A 20,000-nucleotide genomic window follows, 5' to 3' on the forward strand; every position below is an offset into this window, starting at 1 on the left:
ATCAATAACTGAATTATAAGAGCTAAAACTATAAAACTCTTAGAAATATTGGATTCATCAAAATTAGAAAGTTATGTGCATTAAAGGACATTATTAACAAAGTGAAAAGACAAACAGCTGTATGGGAGAAAATAGTTGCAAACCATATATCAGAGAAGGGTCTGGTATCCAGAATATATAACAAGTTCTTATAATTCAACAACAAGAAGACAACCTAATCTTTTTAATGTGCAAAGGATTTGAATAGACACACAAATAAGAAATACAAATAGCCAAGAAGCATATGAAAAGATGTTTAACATCATTAGCCATTAAGAAAATGCAAATCAAAACCACTGGAACCCTCATACATTGTTGGTGGAAATGTAAAATGGCACAGCTGCTATAAATACAGTTCGGCAGTTCCTCAAAAAGTTAAACACAGAATTACCATATAACCTAGCAATTATACTCCTAGGTATAGACACAAAAGAACTGAAAACAAGTACTCAATACATACTTACACAAGAAAGTTTATAGCAGCATTATGGACAATAGCCAAATAAGTAGAAACAACCCAAATGTCCATTAATAGATGAGGGGATAAACAAAATGTTGTATATATGTACAACAGAATATTACTCAGCCATGAAAAAGGAATGAAGTACTGATACATGCTACAAAATGGATGAACCTCAAAATCATTACTGGAAGTTGAAGAAGCCAAACACAAAAAGCCACATATTGTACGATTCTGTTTATGCAAATATTCAGAATATGTAAATCAATACAGATAAAATGAAGATTAGTGGTTACCAGGATTTGGGGGGGAAGGGAGCAATAAGGAGAGACTGCTTAATTGGTACAGAGATTTACTTTGGGGAGATGAGAATGATTTGGAATTAAATAGAAGTGGTAGCTGCACAGCATCGTGAATGTACTAAATACGACTGGATTATATCCATTTTTAAATGGTAATTTTGTGTTTTGTGAATTTCACTTCAAAAAAAATAAAAGCTCACACTAATGTGTGGTCTCCCCAGGTCTGCCCTGTGTACGCTCAGGCCTCAGTGGTTGCTCCTGGTTAGGAAGTATGGAGGGAGACTCTGGCCTCTGGCTGGGGTATAGGAGCAGCCCCACACTCAGGACATGCTACTCCCCCTCTAGTGACTTTGAACTCTCTGAACCCAGCTCAGCAGTGCCGGTCCCCAGCGATGGGTAAGGGAGCTGAGGCAGGAATAGGCTGGAAAGGAGATTGGCTTTGGATGCTGAAAGTGTCCCTGCCCCACGGCCTGCTTTAGACCTCCGAGGACACTCTATTCCCCTCTTTGGTAAACTCCAGGCTCTTAGGGTGACCCACACGGCCTGCGCGGGCCTAGGTCCTTGTTGATATCGTGACCTTCTCCCACCGCCCTTCCCAGGTTCCCTCTGCCCCGTAGGCCCTCACATACCCAGCTCTCCTCCTTGGATCCCTCCCCCACCTTCCCACTCCCCGCTTCCTCTGCTAACCTGCACTTGAACAGCAAGATCACCCTGACAAGTCTCCCTGCCCAGAGCTTGACTGCACCACCGGAAGACAGAGCGGCAGGGCACCGCACAGCAGGAGAGGAGAGTAGGGCGAGTGGACACACACACTCACACACACACACACACACACACAAACACACACACACACACACAGCTTCAAAGTGGGTGGGCATCTTTGTTGATCTTCTGCTACCTCCCCATTTCAGTGTTATTTTAACAGAAATTACACATTAGGGGGTGGGGGGGGGGGTTGGGTAGAGACAGCATCCTAATCTCCTCAGCTCTTCCGGATTCTGAAGGTCAAAGTCTGGCTTTGCCCCCGGCCCAGGCTGGCGCCCCAGCTCACCTTCCTCAGCATCAGACTATGTGTCACTGTCAGTTAACTTTCCTTCACCCTCACAAGTGTGTGCCTTTGAGGGAAGGGCCTGGGTCTTGGTGACTTCAGGTCCAGCCGGCCCTGGAGTACACAGGAGGCTGTCAATAACCACTCAAAAAGGAAGGAAGTGACCGGAGTTAGGGTCCTGCTCCGCCACCACTCCCGCGGGACCCTCCTGAGCGTCCTGACTTCTCTGAGCCTCAGTTGCCTCATCTGGAGTCACATGGAGGGAAGATCCTGTTCCGACCTCCCAGGGCAGGAGGCGATCACACACGTGCGATTGCTTGGCGCCAGCGCAGCCGCGATACCTCCCTACTGGAGACGCAGCCAAGACCTTTGAAATGCGGGGAGGATGAGGGCAGAGACCTTGCCATCCTCTCGCCAGACTCCCGCCCCTCTCCCCCGCCAGGTCCCTCCCTCCCTGCTACCCGCTCCCCCCTCCCCCAGCTGCCCCGCCCGGTCCCAGCCCAGACCATCTCAGCCGAGCCCCGCCAGGACCAGATGTCCCGGGCGCGCCAAGATGCAGCCGCTGCTCTGGCTTCTTCTCGCCGCGCAGCTGGCAGGTAAGGCGGGGAGACCGTGGGGCGCGCGGGGACGGAGCGGATGGGCTTCGCTGGACCCGGGAAGAGACTGAGCCGTGGAGTTTGGGAAAACTGTCCCCGTAGGATGCCGAGCCCAGAGCCCGGAGCTGCGGTGGCACCGGGGAGGCGGCCGGCAGGCACAGTCCCTGGGGGTGGAAAACCTCCGAGGGAGCTCATTACCCCAGGGCTCCCGGGAGCCTCAGGACTGAGGCCACCTCTGCCCAGAGCCTGAACCTAGAAGGGGAGACAGGAAGCGAGGAGGGAGAGAGGGAGGAGGAGGGAGGGTTGAAGGAGATGGGAAGGAAGAAAAGAGAGAAAGGACGTCCAGAGAGGAAGGGAAAATGCCCTTGTCCAGGTCTGGCAGAGATGTGCCCCCAGGAAGGGGCCAGGGGCCTAGTTCTGGCTTTGGTGCACCGGCGCTTGGCCCAGGGTTCTGTAGACATATTTTCATTACTCCCGGGGAAGTATCTGTAGCCCAATCCGCCAAATACCAGGCTGTTGCCAGTTCTCAGGCAGGTGTGTCGGGGTACCCCTCAGGGTCCCCAGTTTCCCGAATACTCCCTGGGGGTGGGTGTCGTAGGCAGTGTGGCTCCCCGAACAAGCAGCGATGGAGTTCGAATGTTGGGGTTAGAATATAGCGGAGAGTCTGTCCCTCTGGCCAAGCCCAGTCAGTCTGTTTTTTAGAAGAAACCCCTCCACACCCCAAACTGCCCACTAACCTGTGGTTGATTTGCTCTCTTGTTCAAGAAGTCCAAAGCTGATCCTCCCGCCAGGGTGATAAGGCCTGCCTGCCTGGACTTTGACCTAATGAGCTCAACGACATCTCAAGTAGAAGCTAGTCTAGGCCATTCAAAGCTACTAGTGTTACTGTGGGTCATTTTAGAAACAGCAGGTCCCTCTGAGAGTGGAGTCACGGGGTTACTGAGACCATCAAATAAATCAAATGAGACCATGCGTGTGGCGAGGCCTGGCTCTGGGTCCGGAGCACAGACTGGACTCAGCCACAGCCCGGGGGTTCAGCCTCCAGGGGCTGAAAAGCAAGTGGGCTCGAGAGAGACCAGGGTGTGTCTCAGCCAGGAAGTCTTCAAGTCAGGACGCAGGCAAGGATCGTACACAAAGAGCCCAAGGCCCCTCCGACCCCTCTCCACTCTGGGCTTTCTTGGTAGAGCTTCTGGAATCTTATTTGCAGCCCCACTACGTGCACATGAGCCCATGATGTGGATCCAGGTTTCCTCAATCCAAGGAGTGGCTCAAAGCTCAGGTTCTGGGGTCCCAGACCTGAGTTTGAATCTGGATCCACCACAAAGAGGCTGTGTGACCTTAAGCAGCCTCTGTTATAAGGTTAAGCAGCTGTGTTAACCTTCCTGAGCCTCTGTTTCCTCATGTGTAAAATGGTATGTTTCCTCCCAAAAGATCTGGTGAGGATTAAACAAAATAATGCACGTACCATATTCAGTACAGGGATTCTTTTTTTTTTTTTTTTTTTTTTAATTTATTTTTGGCCAAGCCGCACAGCATGTGGGATCTTAGTTCCCTGATCAGGGATCGAACCTGTGCCCCCAGCAGTGGAAGAGAGGAGTACTAACCACTGGACCACCAGGGGATTCCCTGTCGATTCTTACTATCTCCCCCAGGAGGTCAATGACCCCAAACAATGAAGAATCTCTACTCTGCTAACAAGGCAGTATGGGTTTTGGGGAGAAGAGAGAAGGCCCAGCAGTCACTTGGGCCCCAGATACCTTATCATTCTCAGTGCCAGCAGAAGCTCAGAGTGATCTGAGTGTGAGGGGAGTCCAAAAGTTTAAGTTCATTTCTTCAGTGTTAGAGAAGGTCACTCTGGGGCCAGGGAGCCTGAGCCCCAAGTACAGGCAGGATTGTGAATGTGGGCCACGACCTCAGAAAGACTTGGGTACACACACACACACACACACACACACACACACACACACACACTCTGTGGCCTCCTCTGCCCATCCAGGTCTGTGTCCTCTCTGGACCTTGGTGCTCCTGGGTCTCTGCCCTGGTCTGCAGTCTCCTCTGCCCCGCAGCTAGAATGAAAGCTTTACCAGGTCAGATTCAGTTTGTTGGACTTGGCCGTGAAGGACCCATTCTAATCCTCTCCTTACGATTTCGTTTGCTGCCAGTAACAACCCCTGAGATGTGAGACACACAGACAGTGATTTACCCACATATAGCACTTTCTACTTGGCAGTGCTTTTTTGGACATTCTAAGCCTCAGAAGCAGGCAGGACAGCAGCAGCAAGCCGCCCTCCTTTTATAGGAGGAGCCAGGCTCCACGACTCGCCTGAGGTCCCACAACTGGCATGGGGCACAGACGGGGTTCAAGGCCAGGTCTGTGTGTTCTGCTCTAGTTTTCCTGAACAATCCCCTACCTGCAGGGGCTTCCCATCTGAGACTGAAATGAACTCCCAGCGCCACGCCTGGGGTGTCTGTCCTTCCACTCGGGAATGGGGATCCAGAGACCAGTTGATTACGGGCTCGGGGAGTAATGGCTAGAATTGTGCCTTCCAGGGGACAGTGAGTTCCTCTTGCTGGCTGTTGTCACCGTGCAGAAACGGTGGCTGACCCTCTTGTAGGCTGGCCAGACTGGCCATGTGCTCTGCCGGAGATTCTGAGCTTGCCCTGGGTCTCCTTCAGCTGCTTGGAGCCTTTTGAAAGTCTACATAGAGCGGCAGCAGGACAAGGTGAAAGGCAACCAGCTTTGACTTCAGACTGAATCCTTGAGTTTGACTCCCGGGCACTTACTAGCTGTAAGCAGGACTTTGAATAAGTCATATCATGCCTCAGTTCCTCATCTGTGAAATGGGACTAAAAATCCCAAAGTAAGTCTGAGGCATGATTGAGGTAATTTATGCAAAGAGCCAGGCATAAGCATGCAGTCAACACAAGGACGCTCTCTCCCCTGTCGCCTTTGTCAAGCTGGCATCATGAACACCTGCCTGGTGGATGATCGCATGGGGGATGGGGTGCTCGAGCTCTGAGTCCTGGGGCCACCGGCTGCGTTTCACACAGCATCTCCCCAGGCCCTGCAACTGGGCAGGCTCTCTCATAACTTCTCTCATACTTGACTACGGGTGACTCTGAGGCCCCACGAGCCTGGCCGAGAAAAGGTGCTGATGGTCTCTGCTCCTTCTGTTTCTCGTAGCTCTGTGTGGCAGCTCAGCGCTCCTGCAGACCCCTGCGTCCATGACGGCTCAGACCAACCAGACAGTGATGCTGTCCTGTGAAGCCAAAACCTTACCCTCTCACTCTCGCATCTACTGGCTGAGGCAGCGCCAGGCCCCGAGCGCTAACAGTCACTACGAGTTCCTGGCCTTCTGGGATCTCACCAAAGGGGCTGTGCACGGCAAAGAGGTGGAGCAGGAGAAGCTCACCGTGCTTCGAGATTCTTCCCGGTACACCCTCAGCCTCCAAAGTGTGAAGCCTTCCGACAGCGGCGTCTACTTCTGCATGACGGTTGGGAACCCCAACCTGACCTTTGGGAAGGGAACTCAGCTGAGTGTGGGTAAGGATCTGGCTCAGTGCTGTAGATGAGCACGGAGCACCTACTGGGCGCCGGGTGCGTGCCAGGCCCTGGGACATCCCACTCTCAGTGAGCCCCGCCCTGCAGGAGGGGATGACCGCCAGGAGCGACAGCTCTACCGCTAATAGAAACAAAAAGTAACCCAGGGCCAAGCAGGTGCAAGTGTCGTACGTAGTTATTTCACTCAATGCTGTCAACCACCCTGGGAGGCAGGTGCTGTTTGATCCCATGGGAGGCTTAGGAGCGCCGCTGCTTCTTCTGCAGACAGGGCAGAACTGTCCTTCAGCCATTCTACGTTCACCTGAGGCTGTGGCTGGATTGGGCCGAGTCCCCAGACCTGCCAGTGGTCTCCCAAATCCCCTCCCAGTGTGCACACAGGGAAAGAACGAGCATGGGGACCCGTAGCTTGAACCCACGCCCAGAGTTGCGAGGAGTGAGAAGGCTGGATCCCAGACCCAGCTGCAAATTCTGCTGCAAATTTACCCAGTGCCTGTGGGCAGGTCACTCCCCTCCCTGAGCCTCAGTTTTCCCATCTGTATTGTGGGGCTGCTAAGGGCCTCCATGACTCCCTCCAGCCCTTAGAATCTGCAATTCCTCAGGAGTTAAGTCATCATGTCCAGTAGAGCTATGTTTCGAGCCACAGATGTAATTTAAGATTTTCTAATAGCCACGTTCAAAACAATCAAAAGAAACAAGTAAAATTAATTTAAATAATTTATTTTATTTAACCCAGTGTATCAGTGATATTATTATTTCAATGGGTAATCAGTATACAAATTATTACTGAAATATTTTACATTCGCTTTTCATACTAAGTGCTCGATATTTATGTGTACAGCACATCTCGGGTCAGACTGGCCACGTTTCAAGTGCTCTGTAGCACACGTGGCAGGTGGCTGCCATATTGGATGGTGAGGGTTAAACTATCAAGGGTGTGAAGGAATTCTCAAAGGGCCCCCTCCTCAGGTTAGCCCATGGCCAAGGCCAACGCCCAGTGGGCCTCCCACTGTCTTGCTTCGCACTCACCTGGGATCTTTTCAGGCTGGGGGCATTGAGAGTGACAAGAGGACCCCCAGGAATTAGACCACTCAGCATGGGAGGTGCAGGCATAACGACATGATCAGGAAGACACAAACCAGATTGATGCCCTCGTCACACGTCACCAACCTCGGGTCTTAAATCAGGAGGTGGGGAAGGTAGGGAGAGCTCTCCCGGCAAGAAGCCGAGGCATCCCTGGAGGGGTGGGTGTCAACTGATTCTTGTATTGAAAATTGGGCTTTTGTGAGTTTGGGGTTTGGGTTTGATTTATTGTTTTAGTCTCTATAAGCCTCACACTGCCCATTCATGAGATTTCAGGGTCTAGGAAAGGTGGATGGTGAAATAAGCAAAACTGGTTTTCAGAAGATTCCCGCCACGTGTACCACCACCCGCTCACTCCTGGCTTTGATCTTCCCAAACCTCTCTCACTGCCTGGTTCCCCGGGAATGGCAGTCCCTCCCCAAAACACGTGCTGGCAACCATACCATCTCCGCAGGGTACGGGTATTCAGAGTCAGAGCCTGCCCTCCTGCCAGAAGGTCAGTACATTTTAAAGGAGGAAGCCTGGATGGTAGAGAAAGTATTTGGGGGAAGATGGGCCTTTCTCAGGCCCCTCAAGGCACCATGGGCTCAAAACTCCTGCCCCTTTCCAAGAGGAGAGAAGTGGGGAGAAGTGGGTGTGACGGAGTGGTATCAGGAAGAATCAAGGGCACCTGCCTCTGGGCAAGAAGACATTGAAATAGAACAAGTCTCCCCACAAACCCCTCCATCCGTCCTAAGGCCCCTGTGCCCAGGCAGGGCACGAAGTCCTGTAGAGCTGCCCCCACTGCCCCGCTGGGAGCCTCTGTGCCTCCTCGTGTAGGAAGTAGGGGAATGAACACTTCCCAGGCAGTGAGGACTAAAGGGGGTAATGGAAGGTCAAAACACCGCTGCAGAGGGCCTAGCTCCTCCCAGACTTTCCGAGCAAGAGACTGAGGCTGTTTTCCCCTTCTACGATAGTTTCCCTCAGCACTCTGATGACCTGATGTGCTTAACTTTTTGTCAAAACGCATTTGCTCTTGAGGCAGTGTGCGGGGTGAGCGCCTAGGACAGGCATCTTTTGGCTCAGATGCCGGCCCTGCCGTTTCGTGGCTCTTGAACTCTGAGCAAGTGATTTATTTCAACCTTCTGAGCCTAGGCTTCTTCGGAGATAAGATGGGGAAAAGAGTGCCAGTCCCCAGAGTTGTGGGGTTCAATAAGCTTAAGCTGACGCTCTTGGCATGGGCACTAGCCCGAGGTGGGAGCTTGGTAAGGGTTAATTCTGCTTAGTTGGCTCTTCTAGAAACCTCATGGAGCGGGCAGAGCGGGGCACGTTTTCTCTACTGCTCATGGATCAGGGCAGGGAGCATCTGAAGTGTCCACATTTTATATGGAAGCTACCAGGCCCAAATGACCAAACATTGGCTGCCCCTCCCTTTGCCCTTGACTCTAAAGTTCAAGTTCATGGTGTCACCCGATTCCCTCTCCTACCATTTTGCAGAAAATCATTTCAGTGAAATGTCTTTCCCCAACCCTCAGAGGCAGGGGTTGGATTCAGCGGCGCCCGGTGTCCCCCCTCCCTTAGCATCTCCGAGCCTCAGGTGTCTCCCTTTGCCCTGTGGGCTTGTCCCTCTGCCCTGTCCCAACACTTCAGCACGTGACACTGGATTAAAATGGGGGAAACTGAGACACAGAAAAGTGATGGGACTTGCCCCAAGTCACGCAGTGGTTAATCAGGGGTTCTGGGGCTCTTTTCGCATCTGGGTGGCTCCAGAGCCCCTCTCTCCAGGACACCAAACAGACCCCCATCCCTAGGCCTTCAGATTCATCTGAGAGTTGGGGAAGTAGATCAAAAATCCTAGTGATCTGTGACCTTCAAGCCCCATAGCAGCCTAGGGAACACGGAGAAGGACTTTAGTACCTGGATGTAAGATGTGCAGTTGTAATTTTTATCTCTGAATCCACCTGCTGTTTACCTGGCTAAAACATGTGTCTTGCTTTTTGTAGTTGATGTCCTTCCCACCACTCCGCAGCCCACCAAGAAGACCACTCCCAAGAAGAAAGTGTTCCGGTTCCCAAACCTGGTGACCCGGAAGGGTGAGTTCTCCCATATACCCCTGGACTCTCAGAAGCACAGCAGACCCTCTCCCTCCCTCCCGTCATTCCTTCCTTCCTTCCGCAAGCCCTTCCCAAGTGTGGACTCCAGCCTGTTTCTCTAGCCCTGAGCTGGGGTCTGAGAGGGAGCTGAGTGTGACAGCAGTGCTGTCCTCCAGCAGCTCACACTCTAGTGGGGGACACACTCCCAAATCATCACAGGACAAAACTTAATGAAGGATACATCCACCCAAAACTTGCATACAAATGTTCCTAGCAGGATTAAAAAGTAGAAACCACTCAAGTGTCTACCACCTGATGAATGGATTAACAAAATATGGACTCTCTATACAAAGGAATATTATTTAGCCATAATCAAGAGTGAAGTACTGATATGCTACCTCATGGATGAATCTTGAAAATATTTTGCAGCACAAGAAACCAGTCACAAAAGACCATATATTATATGATCCCCTTGATATGAAATGTCTAGAATATGACATTCCTTGAAGATAGAAAGTAGATTAGTGGTTGCCTAAGGCTGGGGGTTTGGGGAAGGAATGGGGGGAAGACAGCTAATGGGCACAGGATTTCTTTTGGCGGGGATTAAAATGTTCAAAATTAGATTGTGGTGATAGTTGCACAACTCTGTGAATATAACAAAAACCATTAGATTATACACTTTAAACAGGTGAACTTTACAATATATAAATTATATCTTAATAGAGCTGTTAACAAACAAAAAACCCAACCCAAAGGACCAGCACTTTGGGATTGACATATACACACTACTATATATAAAATAGATAACTAATAAGAACCTATTGTATAACATAGGGAACTCTACTCAATACTCTGCAATGACCTATATGGGAAAAGAATCTAAAAAATAGTGGATATATGCCTATTATAACTGATACACTTCACTGTACAGCAGAAACTAACACAACATTGTAAATCAACTATACTCCAATAAAAAGTAATAAGAAAAAGACAAAGGACCAGCACTTTAACCTTCCCCAGTTTTGATGCCTAATAGAGCACCTAGCACACAGTGTGTGCTTCATATATGTTTACTAATGAGTGAACCAACTCACTGCTCTGTGCTACAAGCACCAGACACCGTAGCTGAGTACACACACATGCACGCACACACACACACACACGCACACACACGTACACACCACTTGCCCTGAACCCATCAGCCAAATGTGTTTCTGGAAAAACACTGACCTCTGTCCCCCAAAAGTTACTGGTGACAAAAAGAAAGTGCCACCTGCTCCCACCCATAGGACAAACCACAAGCAGCCACACCAGGGCCGCCTCATGCTACTGATGTTGCTTTGTCTTAAATATTTATATAAAGTATCAGAAAGAGTCTGGGGAGAGGCATCTAGCAGGATCCAGGGGAGGGGAGAGGGAAGCTGCCACATGAGTTCACAGTAAAAAGCAAATCAGAACCCATGTACAGAAGGACAAAGTCTTAGGGAACATAAAGGCAGAGACAGAATGAGCTCATTTTATAAAGTATGCCTCCCAACTTTGCCTAAAGGATTTCAGGCAGGGTATAACCAAAAAAAGGACACAAAAGGCCAAGACAGTAGAGGCACTAAGATGAGGATGCAGAACCTGGGTCTGTGCCCTGGCTCTGGAGGAGCCCAAAAAACCCAGTGAAGCAAAGAGTAGACCCCAAGTAACGTGGCACCACTAACACCCCTCCTCCCACCACAATGATATAAAGAAACAACCCGGGCATCAAAGCCTTCATCCTGGTGCTAAATTCTAGAAAAAAATCTGCCCTGTTCATTCTTATGTAAGGACCGCTGAACAATAGTGAATTCAGTAGCACTTCATAAATGATGGAAAAATGGTCTTCAAATTTTTTGCATCATTTCTGATATCAACCCTCAGTAAAATCCCAGGGTAAAATGCAATTCCAACATTAGTAGGTTATTGAGAATAACCAGGATGTGTGTGAAGGTGGCCAAGTTGGGGGGAGGGGCGTCAAGGGGAGTAGGTGGAGGTTGTATTGGGGTTGGGGACCATGGGGAAGTGTAGCCTAGTGGTAAGTTAGCCAGGCCTAGGTCTGAATCCCTGTCTACCACTGTTTATACTGTGCGACCTTGGGCAAGTGATTCAGCCTCTCTGAACCTCAGTTTCTTTCACCTGTCAAGTGGGAATGCTCACCTGGCTGTAGGGAAGGCAGGATAAAATGCGATACTATACACAAGGTGCTCAGCTTGGCGGGGCCACCTAGACTGAGCTCAGAGCTTGTTATCATGAAAGAAACCCACAGGCTGCCATGGGGAGGGGCCTGCTCCCCTTAGACAAGCTGGGGAGGTGCTGGGGGACAATTTCTAAACTGCTGTCACAGGAACAGTGTGGTGAGATACAGATCTCAGGAGACCCCAAGACCCGAGCGAGGCAAAGAAGGTGGAGCTGAGTGTCGCTGGTGTGTCTCTGGCCGCTGGCTCCCTGCCCAAGCAGGCTTCTCGCCACCTTTACTAGAAGCGGCAGTTTTCCTGGTAGGTGATCGCGTTTCACCGAGGACCCGAGGACCGGTAGCTGTCTCTCGGCCTCTAGTTCAGGTCATAGCTCCGGAAGCCCCCCCTGACCCCTCTCCCCTATCCCTGAAGCCTGTGTCCACCTCCCTTACTTAAAACTTTATCCAGGCATAATTTGCATGTCATAAAATTCACCCATTTTAAGCTCATGACTCCATGATTTTTAGTAAATTTACCGAGTTATACAACCATCACCACGATCTAGTTTTAGAACATTTCCATCAAACTGTCAGAGCCCTTGTGCCTGTTTATAGCTAATCTCTGTTCCCACCCCAGCCCCTGGCAACCACTAATCTACATTCTGTTGCTATAGATTTGCCTCTTCTGAACATTTCATACAAATGGAGTCATAGAATATGTGGTCTTTCATGCCTGGTTTCTTTCACTTCGCACCATGTTTCTGAGGTTCCTCCGGGTCGGGAGAACATGGGGGAGATGAGAGGGAGGCAGACAGAAACGCTCACACATCAGAGGCGGGAAGGACTTCCAAGGGCCTCTCACCCAACCTTCCTCTCCACGTGGCACCATGCAGCCTTGGTGATGGCAGGCTCCCTCCCACAGAGCAGCCCACTCCATCCCTTCCGCCACCTCTCCTGCCCTTAAGCTGTCACGATGGGACTGGCATGGGCTGTAGAACTCGGGGCATCTGGGTCCAAATCCTGGCCCTGCCTTTTAGTATCCAGGTGACCTAGGGCATGTAATTGAACTTCTTTGAATCTTGGTTTTTCTAAACTGTAAAATGAGATAAAAATGACAGTAATACCTTCCTTCCTAACAAGATGGAAGTTTGTAGTTAGTACTATACTTGGCACATAATAGGTCTTCAGTAAACATTCTCCCCCTTCCCTGACATCAAAAACTCTTTCTAATTTTTTTAACCTTGAGCCCAAATCTGCAGCCTTTCCCTTTTCACCCATGGGTCCTGGGTCTGCTCCCTCAGCTACTCATAGGGACCAGCCATAGGGACACGAAGGGTGCCAGAGAAGGATCTGGAGCATCGATGATATAAGCTCTGCTGTTTACATAGCATACAAAATGGGCAAAGGAACAAATAGGCAACTGATAGAAGAAAAATCATACATGGCCAATATATGAAAATAGGCTGAAATTGACAAGTGGTGAATTGAAGTGAAATATCATTTTTCACCCACTGGACTGGCAAAAACTAAAAACTTTGATAATGTCAAGGGTCGGCAGGGTGCACAGCTGGTGATTAGGAATGGAATTCACTGCAGCCTTTTTTGGAAGGCATTTCACAGTATCTGTTATAATTGAAAATGGATATAGTCTATGGTTAGTAGTTCTCGTTTACAATATCTGCCTCTGGCAGGCTCCTGCATAAGGAAAGAAATGCACCTGGATGTTTTCTGCAGAGGTATTTGTAAAACACAGGAAACAAACAAAATGTCCGTTAAAAAAAAAGAATGAAAAAAAAAAAAAAAAAGAATGTGCTGGCATGTTTAAGTGAAGAAAAAAAAAAAACCTGGTTGCAGAACAATTTGTACTATATAAGCCTCTGTATTTTTAAAAGCTATATGGGATGTATCTATGTAAATTATGTATGTGTACATGCAAATTAACAATGGCAGTTACTTCTGTGAAGGAGCTGGGATGCCAAGGGGCATTCTAACCATATACTTAAATCTTTTACAGTGAAAATATATTTGGGTGTTTCTTCTGAAATTAAAAGTTTTAAAAATAAATAAGAAAAATCCCATTACCAGGCATGCAAATTGTCTATCTCATTTGAACATAAATAGCTCCTGAGTTTATTAATTTTTAAAATTTGCATGTGGGACATGAAATTTTATATATGAAATGATCTCAATGTGTTTAAAGAGCCTAGATAAAAGACTGGAAGGAACTATGTAAACAGCGTATTCTCTGGGAGGTGGGGCTTCCGGTTGATTTTTCCCTCTTTGTATTCATCTGCACATCTCAAATATTTAATATGTGTGTCTTTTCCAGGCCTGTCCTGTGCCCCCCTCATTGTCGGCCTACTGGTGGCTGTCGTCCTTGTTCTGCTGGTGTCCTTGGGCGTGGCCATTCACCTACACTGTAAGTTGTGCCCTCCTGGGCCGTCATGGCGACCCCTTTTGCTGTTGGTGGTGTCCCCGAGGGTCCTTCCTTCTCTAGGGAAGCAGGGCAGATGGCAGCCTGGTGGAAGTTTGCCCCTCCAACCCCGAACCCATGATAGCTCCAAGAAGTGATTCTTGGCCTGAGGCCAAGCTTCAGGGATCAGAGAACACCCTGTCTTTGGAGTCAGAGAAACTTGGATTTGAATCCGACTCTGCCGATTCCTGATCTAGTGACCTTGGGCATATGCCCTGGCTTCCCTGAGCCTCAGCTGCCTCACCCCGGGTAACCATGTTACCTACTTCCCAGGGCTGCTTTTGTAAAGTCCTGCCCAAGTGCCCAGCTCAGGGCATGTGCTCAGTAATCAGGAACACGCGTGAGCAGTTGGGATGGAAGCAGTGCACAGAGATTGCGGTAGGGTTTGGGTTATGTTCCCAGAAGCTAGAAATCCTCCCCTCTGTGAGGCTGTGGGGAAACTCAGAGATGCCTGCTGCACCCGGTCACTTCAGAGGTGGGATCACCTCCTTCTACAGGCCCCCCTGGGAGCTTCAGGGGAGGCCCACACAGCTGGCCAAGAGCCAGAGCCCCAGACTCTAGCCCTGACTCTTCTGCTCACCTGTGCCACCTTGTGCAAGTCACTTACCCTCTCTGGGCTTCTGTAAAATGGGACGGGGTGGCCCACAAGGACGTGGACTAGATCAGTGGCTCTTTCATAGGTCACAGACCCCTTTGAACGTATGATGGCAATATGGACCCTCTCTGCAGAGAAATGCACCATGTGCACATTTTTGCATACAATTGCCGCGCCCAAAAAAGGGATCCATTTATTCCATTCTAAGAACCATTAGAGTTCAGTGGTCTGCAGACTTTTTTGATCAAGGACCTCATCAGTAAAAAATCTTTTAATTATAAACCCTAACTTCAATTAGCTGTATTTATTTATTTAATATATTATGTATGTATATATTTAATATATAATTATAACTATTTTATATTCTTAAATGATTAATATTTATGCTAGCTGTGTTTATTTAATAGTCTATGTATGTTATTAAATGTGCTTCAAAAATAAAAAGGATAAGATAAACATGTAAATAGACATGCTCATTCCTTCCTTCCTTCATCCCAGGGGGAAATCTTGCACTTCCCCAGAATACACATGCTCTGATTTAAGACCACCTGTCTGTACAACCTCTGCTTCCTGACCTGCTGTGAAGGGCAAGGTGGCGCATTTAAGGGCACACAGACTGCCACTTACTAGCTACATGACTTTGGGCAGGTCACTCAGTAACACACTCACTCTCTACGTCAGCTTCCCCATATGCAAATCGGAGATAATAAGAGTACCAACTCTTAGGTTTGCCACGAGCAGTAAGGGAGTTAAAACCCATGAGGTGTCTGGAGCAGAGCCTGGCACCAAGGAAGTGGTCCGAGGTGTCAGCTGCCCCTCTCATCGCCCTCCTCCCTCTCTGGGGCTCCGTGTCAGTGGCTCACAGCCCATGCCAACCAGCGGTCTTGTTTTCTCCTTCCAGGCCTGCAGAGGAGAGCTCGGCTTCGCCTCCTGAAACAGTAAGTGGTTGGGGTCTTGGAAAATTGCCTGGGCCGCAGCCCTGGGTGTGGCCCTGGCCTCCTCAGCCCCTGCTGGTACTCACAGCCTCCAACTGCGAGAGCCCCAGACAGACACCACCTTCAAAACAATCACACACTGTATAAATAGATGGGCTCATGGAGTTCAGGCAAAGAGAGAACCTAAGCAAACGGAATACTGATTAGTCATCTAAGTATATGTCAAGTATAGTAAGATTTAGCTCTTATCTCTCCTGAGAATAATAGTGAACTCTTTTTTTTTTATTGAAGTAGAGTTGATTTACCATGTTGTGTTAGCGTCAGGTGTACAGCAAAGTGATTTAGTTATATATATCCTTTTTCAGATTCTTTTCCATTATACGTTATTATGAGATATTGAATAAACAATCAACTCCTACATGGGTAGAACCAGTCGGATATTCCAAACTTTTTGCCACCCGTTATTTCATTCAACTTGGTCCTGCATGACATAGGAGGGTTACTTTTACAGATCAAGACTTGCTCAAAGCATTTGGGACAGTAGAGAACAGCCTCGAACTCGAAAACAAGTCGATTCACCCCAAGGCCAGCATCTCCACCAGTGGAATTCCTTCCCTCCTGGTGTTGTGTGTTGGACTTGACCCCACCTGGGTCCCAGGAGTTGGCAAACTCACTGGCTGAGTCACATAGACGCAGGGGCTACAAGGCTCTCTGCTTATGCCCACTGAGCTGGGTAAGCTCCACCAGAAGCCAAGGCAGAGGCCAAAGCTACCTGAGGCTCCCAGACTCAAGGGCTCTGGACCCCTGTTTGGCCATGGGCAGTGTCCTTGGACTGCCTTTTCTGCCTCAAAATAGAGCGTGTTTCGCATCTACCTATCTCATTAATTACACCCCCCCTCTATGTAGAGTGTTTGAAAAAAAGAAAGCAAGCCCCCGATCTTAGATTGAAGATCAAGAACTCTGGCTCCGTTGTGAGGCAGATCTGGGTTTGAGTCCTGTCTGCTACTCACCAGCCTTGGGACTGTAGGCAAGTCACTTCACCTCTCTGAGCCCCTGATTCCTCATCTGTAAAATGGGATAACAGTACCAAGCACATGGTTATTGTAAGGACTTACTGAAGAAGCACCAAGTGCACAGCCCCTGGATCCTTGGAGTCAAGGCAGCAGCTCATGTTGCTTACAAAAGGCAACTTTATGAGCCCAACAACCAAGAAGCAACATGTTTTCTTGTTGAATTATAAGTGACAGACCATATTATATTAGTTTCAGGTGTACAACATAAAATGTATTTTTAAATACTCTGAAATGATAAACTTTCATATATGCTCACTATACTGTCTGCTTTACATTATTACACACATTGTGTTTGTATATATTTGTATACATTGTATTGTATAGTTGCTTAAACATGCCTGCTGCATTTCATGGGCAATTTCTATGGTAATTTTGATGGTGTGCAATTTTCACTTTACGTGCTGGATTTAGAAACTACCCTGTACTTAAAAGACAGTAACTTAAGTGTATTTGTCTAACTCTAGACCTCCAGAATGTGCTGTTCAGAATCTTCTTTGTGGTGACCTGTTGTGGAGAACGACTCCCCCTCAAGGAGCTGCCTGTATTGTGCCTCCCACCCACTCCTTCATTTTAACTTGTTCCCCAGTGATTTGATGCCAGTTTGGGAGGAGTTGGCTGCAGGACCTCATGCTATGGCACACCCCTGGGGTTCTGAGGATCAGCTTAGGCGAGGAAGGGGCTGGGGGTGGCCCCGGGTGGGACCCTAGCCCCCTCACCCTTTTCATTCCGAACAGCTCTGCTTTCATCCGTTGCCTGTAATTCACTTACCTTAAGATGTCATTGAACAAAAGGGTTCATGGCTAAAAAGATGTTTGAAAACCACCTCTGGTTTTGCTATCATGATCCAGGTGTGGATGAAATAGACCCTGGGCCTCAAAGATCAGCTGTTACTAATTCAAGTTGCAATTTGGGGCAGACATTCCCCAGCCTCTAACTGGCCTTAGAAAATCATCTATCGGCAGGCCACGTTCCTCTGGTCCCTTAGCATGCATCGGTGAATCGCTTACCTTAGAAGGTACCGCAGGAAGTAACCATTCAAAGCTAGAGTTCTTAGGGCTGCGTTTTTTGAGCGTTTCAATTTTTTTTAATGACTGAGATGGGCCCTAAAAACATACCAACACAAAACTCTTGGCCCTAGGCTACTTACTTGGAGTGGAGCCCTGCGACCTGACTCGCCATTTATCTCTCTTACAGGAAATACAATAGCATTTGCCTGATAATAAGTGGTTTCACAGCTTGCTGTTGTTTTCAGGTTTTATAAGTGAGCAGAGGATACGTTTTTCGTGTCCTGCTACAAAAATACATTGGTCGGTGATAAGCGAGATCTGGAAAAATGAGAGAGAAAGGACATGCTCAACCATGGAAATGTCACTGACCTGCTGAAGCTGCCTGCTTTTAACTACTGCAAGTTCTTTCTGTGGGCCTCGTGCATGGGAGCAACTTGTTACATGGTCATCGGGAATCTTAGAGAGAAGGCTTCAGAACCCCAGGGCACTTTCTGCAACTTGCAAGGCACACTGGAGTACTGAGTACAAAATGGCACCCAGCGCACCACTTCCGACTCCTGCACTCATCTTGGGTTGGGCTGGGAATTTCAGTGTTGGCCATCCAGCCACCGCCTTGCTTTGCCCAGGTAAGGCAGTGACATTGAGACCCGAGTCTCTCATGGGATGGTGCTGGGATGGGTCCCTTTGGTCTTCCCAGGCTGGGGCTGACCCTCCTCACAGAGGGCCCCAGAGAGCAGACCCAGACTGGAAATGAGGCTTCCAAGAGGGACAGACCTGGCTCCCACAGTCACTTCAGATTCTGAGGACCTCCTTTAGGGCTTGGAACTTGTGGCTTGGGGGACAAGAGGCCGCTTGATCTCCCACCAGGAAGTCCTTCAGCTTTCACTTCTGCCCTCCCATGGCTTGTATGTTTCTTCTCTTACTCTCTGTTCTTGTTATGATAGTATCTTGGTTGTAAAAATAAAGTCTTAAGTAAATGATGCACATGGCTCCTGTGATGTAAACACACAAAACTCATCTACGCGGCAAAGATGTCGGTGCTCAGTTAAAAAGAGATAAGAAGGTGAAAATGACTATGTCTTCATTTTGCATCAAGCTCTTCATTTGCCCCCAAACATGCTGTACTCCACCGTGTAGGTGCAGAGAGAAAGCCTGGACAGTTAGGAAGCACCCAAGGCACCCAGAGCCAGGTAGCAGGTGCCCCAGGGGCCACCCCCCTCCAGCCCACCCCCAAGTTGCCTTCACTAGCACCTGTTCACTCCTACCGAGCATGGAACCCCAGGGACTCCTGGCCATGAGGCCAGCGACCTTGCACCAAAGAGAAGGTGAGACACATCAGGGTCTCTGTCACATGTCCGTTAATATTTTACTGTCTCTCAGCTTCAATAGTCGGAGAAGAAAGATGCAAGGAGAAAATGCTGAGCTGGGGTGGAGGAGTTGTAAAAGCCCCTGGATCTTATATCTTAGTTCCCCAGCCTGGGCTTGAGCAACTTAAGAGCTATTGAGTCAAAGAAGAATTCAAACTTGGGCTGCATTAACAGAAGCACATGGTCCAGGTCAAAGGAGGAGAGAGTCCCACCTGCTTTTCCTGGCCAGCCCAGGGCTGGGAGGTGGGATTTAAGAAGGGCAATGGCAAACCAGGCCATCTTCAGAGGCCTCTGGCAGCCGCAGACTGTGACGAAGGGCCAGTGTGGCCATCGCCCAGCATCTGAGAGGCTCCCAGTGGAGTCGGGGCGCAGCAGGGCTAGCAGTGGTGGGTGGGAGTTAGAAGGGCGTAGATGCAGGAGGTGCTCAAGAGAAACTGACTCTTTCTGCCCATCAGCTGTAAGGACAACAGAACAGGCTGCCTCCCAAGGCTGACAGGTCATGGGAAAGGGCCGGGTTAGCCTGGACCAGACTCCTCCGGGGTTCACTTTGCTCCGAGACGCCCTATTTAATAAGAGACTAAGGCCCAGACATGCAGCCTACCCTTCCGGAAGGCTCATACCCTGTCCGCAGAGGAAGTAAGAACAGATCTCAAGGCCCCCCATCCCGCTACGGGCTCTGCTATTTAGCTGCATCTCCCAGCTGCTGTCTTTGTGATTGTGTTTAGTTGTTTGTGCGTTTGCATGGGGTGAGGTTTGGGGGTCAGGTTGGGGGGTGCCTTTCTGTTTTCTGTGCAACAGGCACCTGCTGAGGCAGCCTGGGCTCCGTCTGCCCGGGGAGCTGGCACAGGCTTGGCTGCCAGCGGCAGGGGCTGCGGTGAGGAGGTCTGCACTCAGCACCTGACTTTTGTTTTGAAGAAGGAACTGAGCATTTGCTACTTTCTGGAGGGCCATTATGGCAAAATATCAAAAAATTTTTTCTTAATTTAGCTATTTTTTGACTAGCAATTTCACTCTTCAGCACGTATCTTAAAGAAACACATCTCAAAGGGATGTGTGCAAAGAAATATGCATCGAATTGTTCCTTGGAGAGTTGCTTATTAGCCAAAAATTGGAACCAATCCACATGTCCCTCAGAAGGAGCCAGTTAGATCAATTGTGCCACAAGGGACTCCACGTAGCTGTGAAGGAATG

General features: G+C 49.0%; 1 protein-coding gene across 3 annotated transcripts; it reads left to right on the forward strand.

Moving 5' to 3' along the window:
- The first annotated feature begins 2,349 nt into the window (after positions 1-2,349).
- CD8B (CD8 subunit beta) lies at positions 2,350-18,424 on the forward strand. Of its 3 annotated transcripts, XM_082356476.1 has the most exons (6): positions 2,350-2,445; positions 5,630-5,989; positions 9,070-9,159; positions 13,689-13,778; positions 15,329-15,365; positions 17,688-18,424. In XM_082356476.1, the coding sequence occupies exons 1-6, from the start codon at positions 2,403-2,405 to the stop codon at positions 17,698-17,700; spliced, it is 633 nt and encodes a 210-aa protein (XP_082212602.1). In that variant the 5' UTR covers positions 2,350-2,402; the 3' UTR covers positions 17,701-18,424. The 3 variants fall into 3 exon arrangements, 2 of the variants coding, with proteins under 2 accessions (XP_082212602.1, XP_082212601.1); XR_014234694.1 differs by having other exon boundaries at positions 13,689-15,365; XM_082356475.1 differs by having other exon boundaries at positions 13,689-18,424.
- The last annotated feature ends 1,576 nt before the right edge of the window (positions 18,425-20,000 follow it).

The sequence above is a fragment of the Balaenoptera borealis genome, assembly GCF_965194805.1.
Source record: "Balaenoptera borealis genome assembly, chromosome: 15".
Taxonomy (NCBI): domain Eukaryota; kingdom Metazoa; phylum Chordata; class Mammalia; order Artiodactyla; family Balaenopteridae; genus Balaenoptera; species Balaenoptera borealis.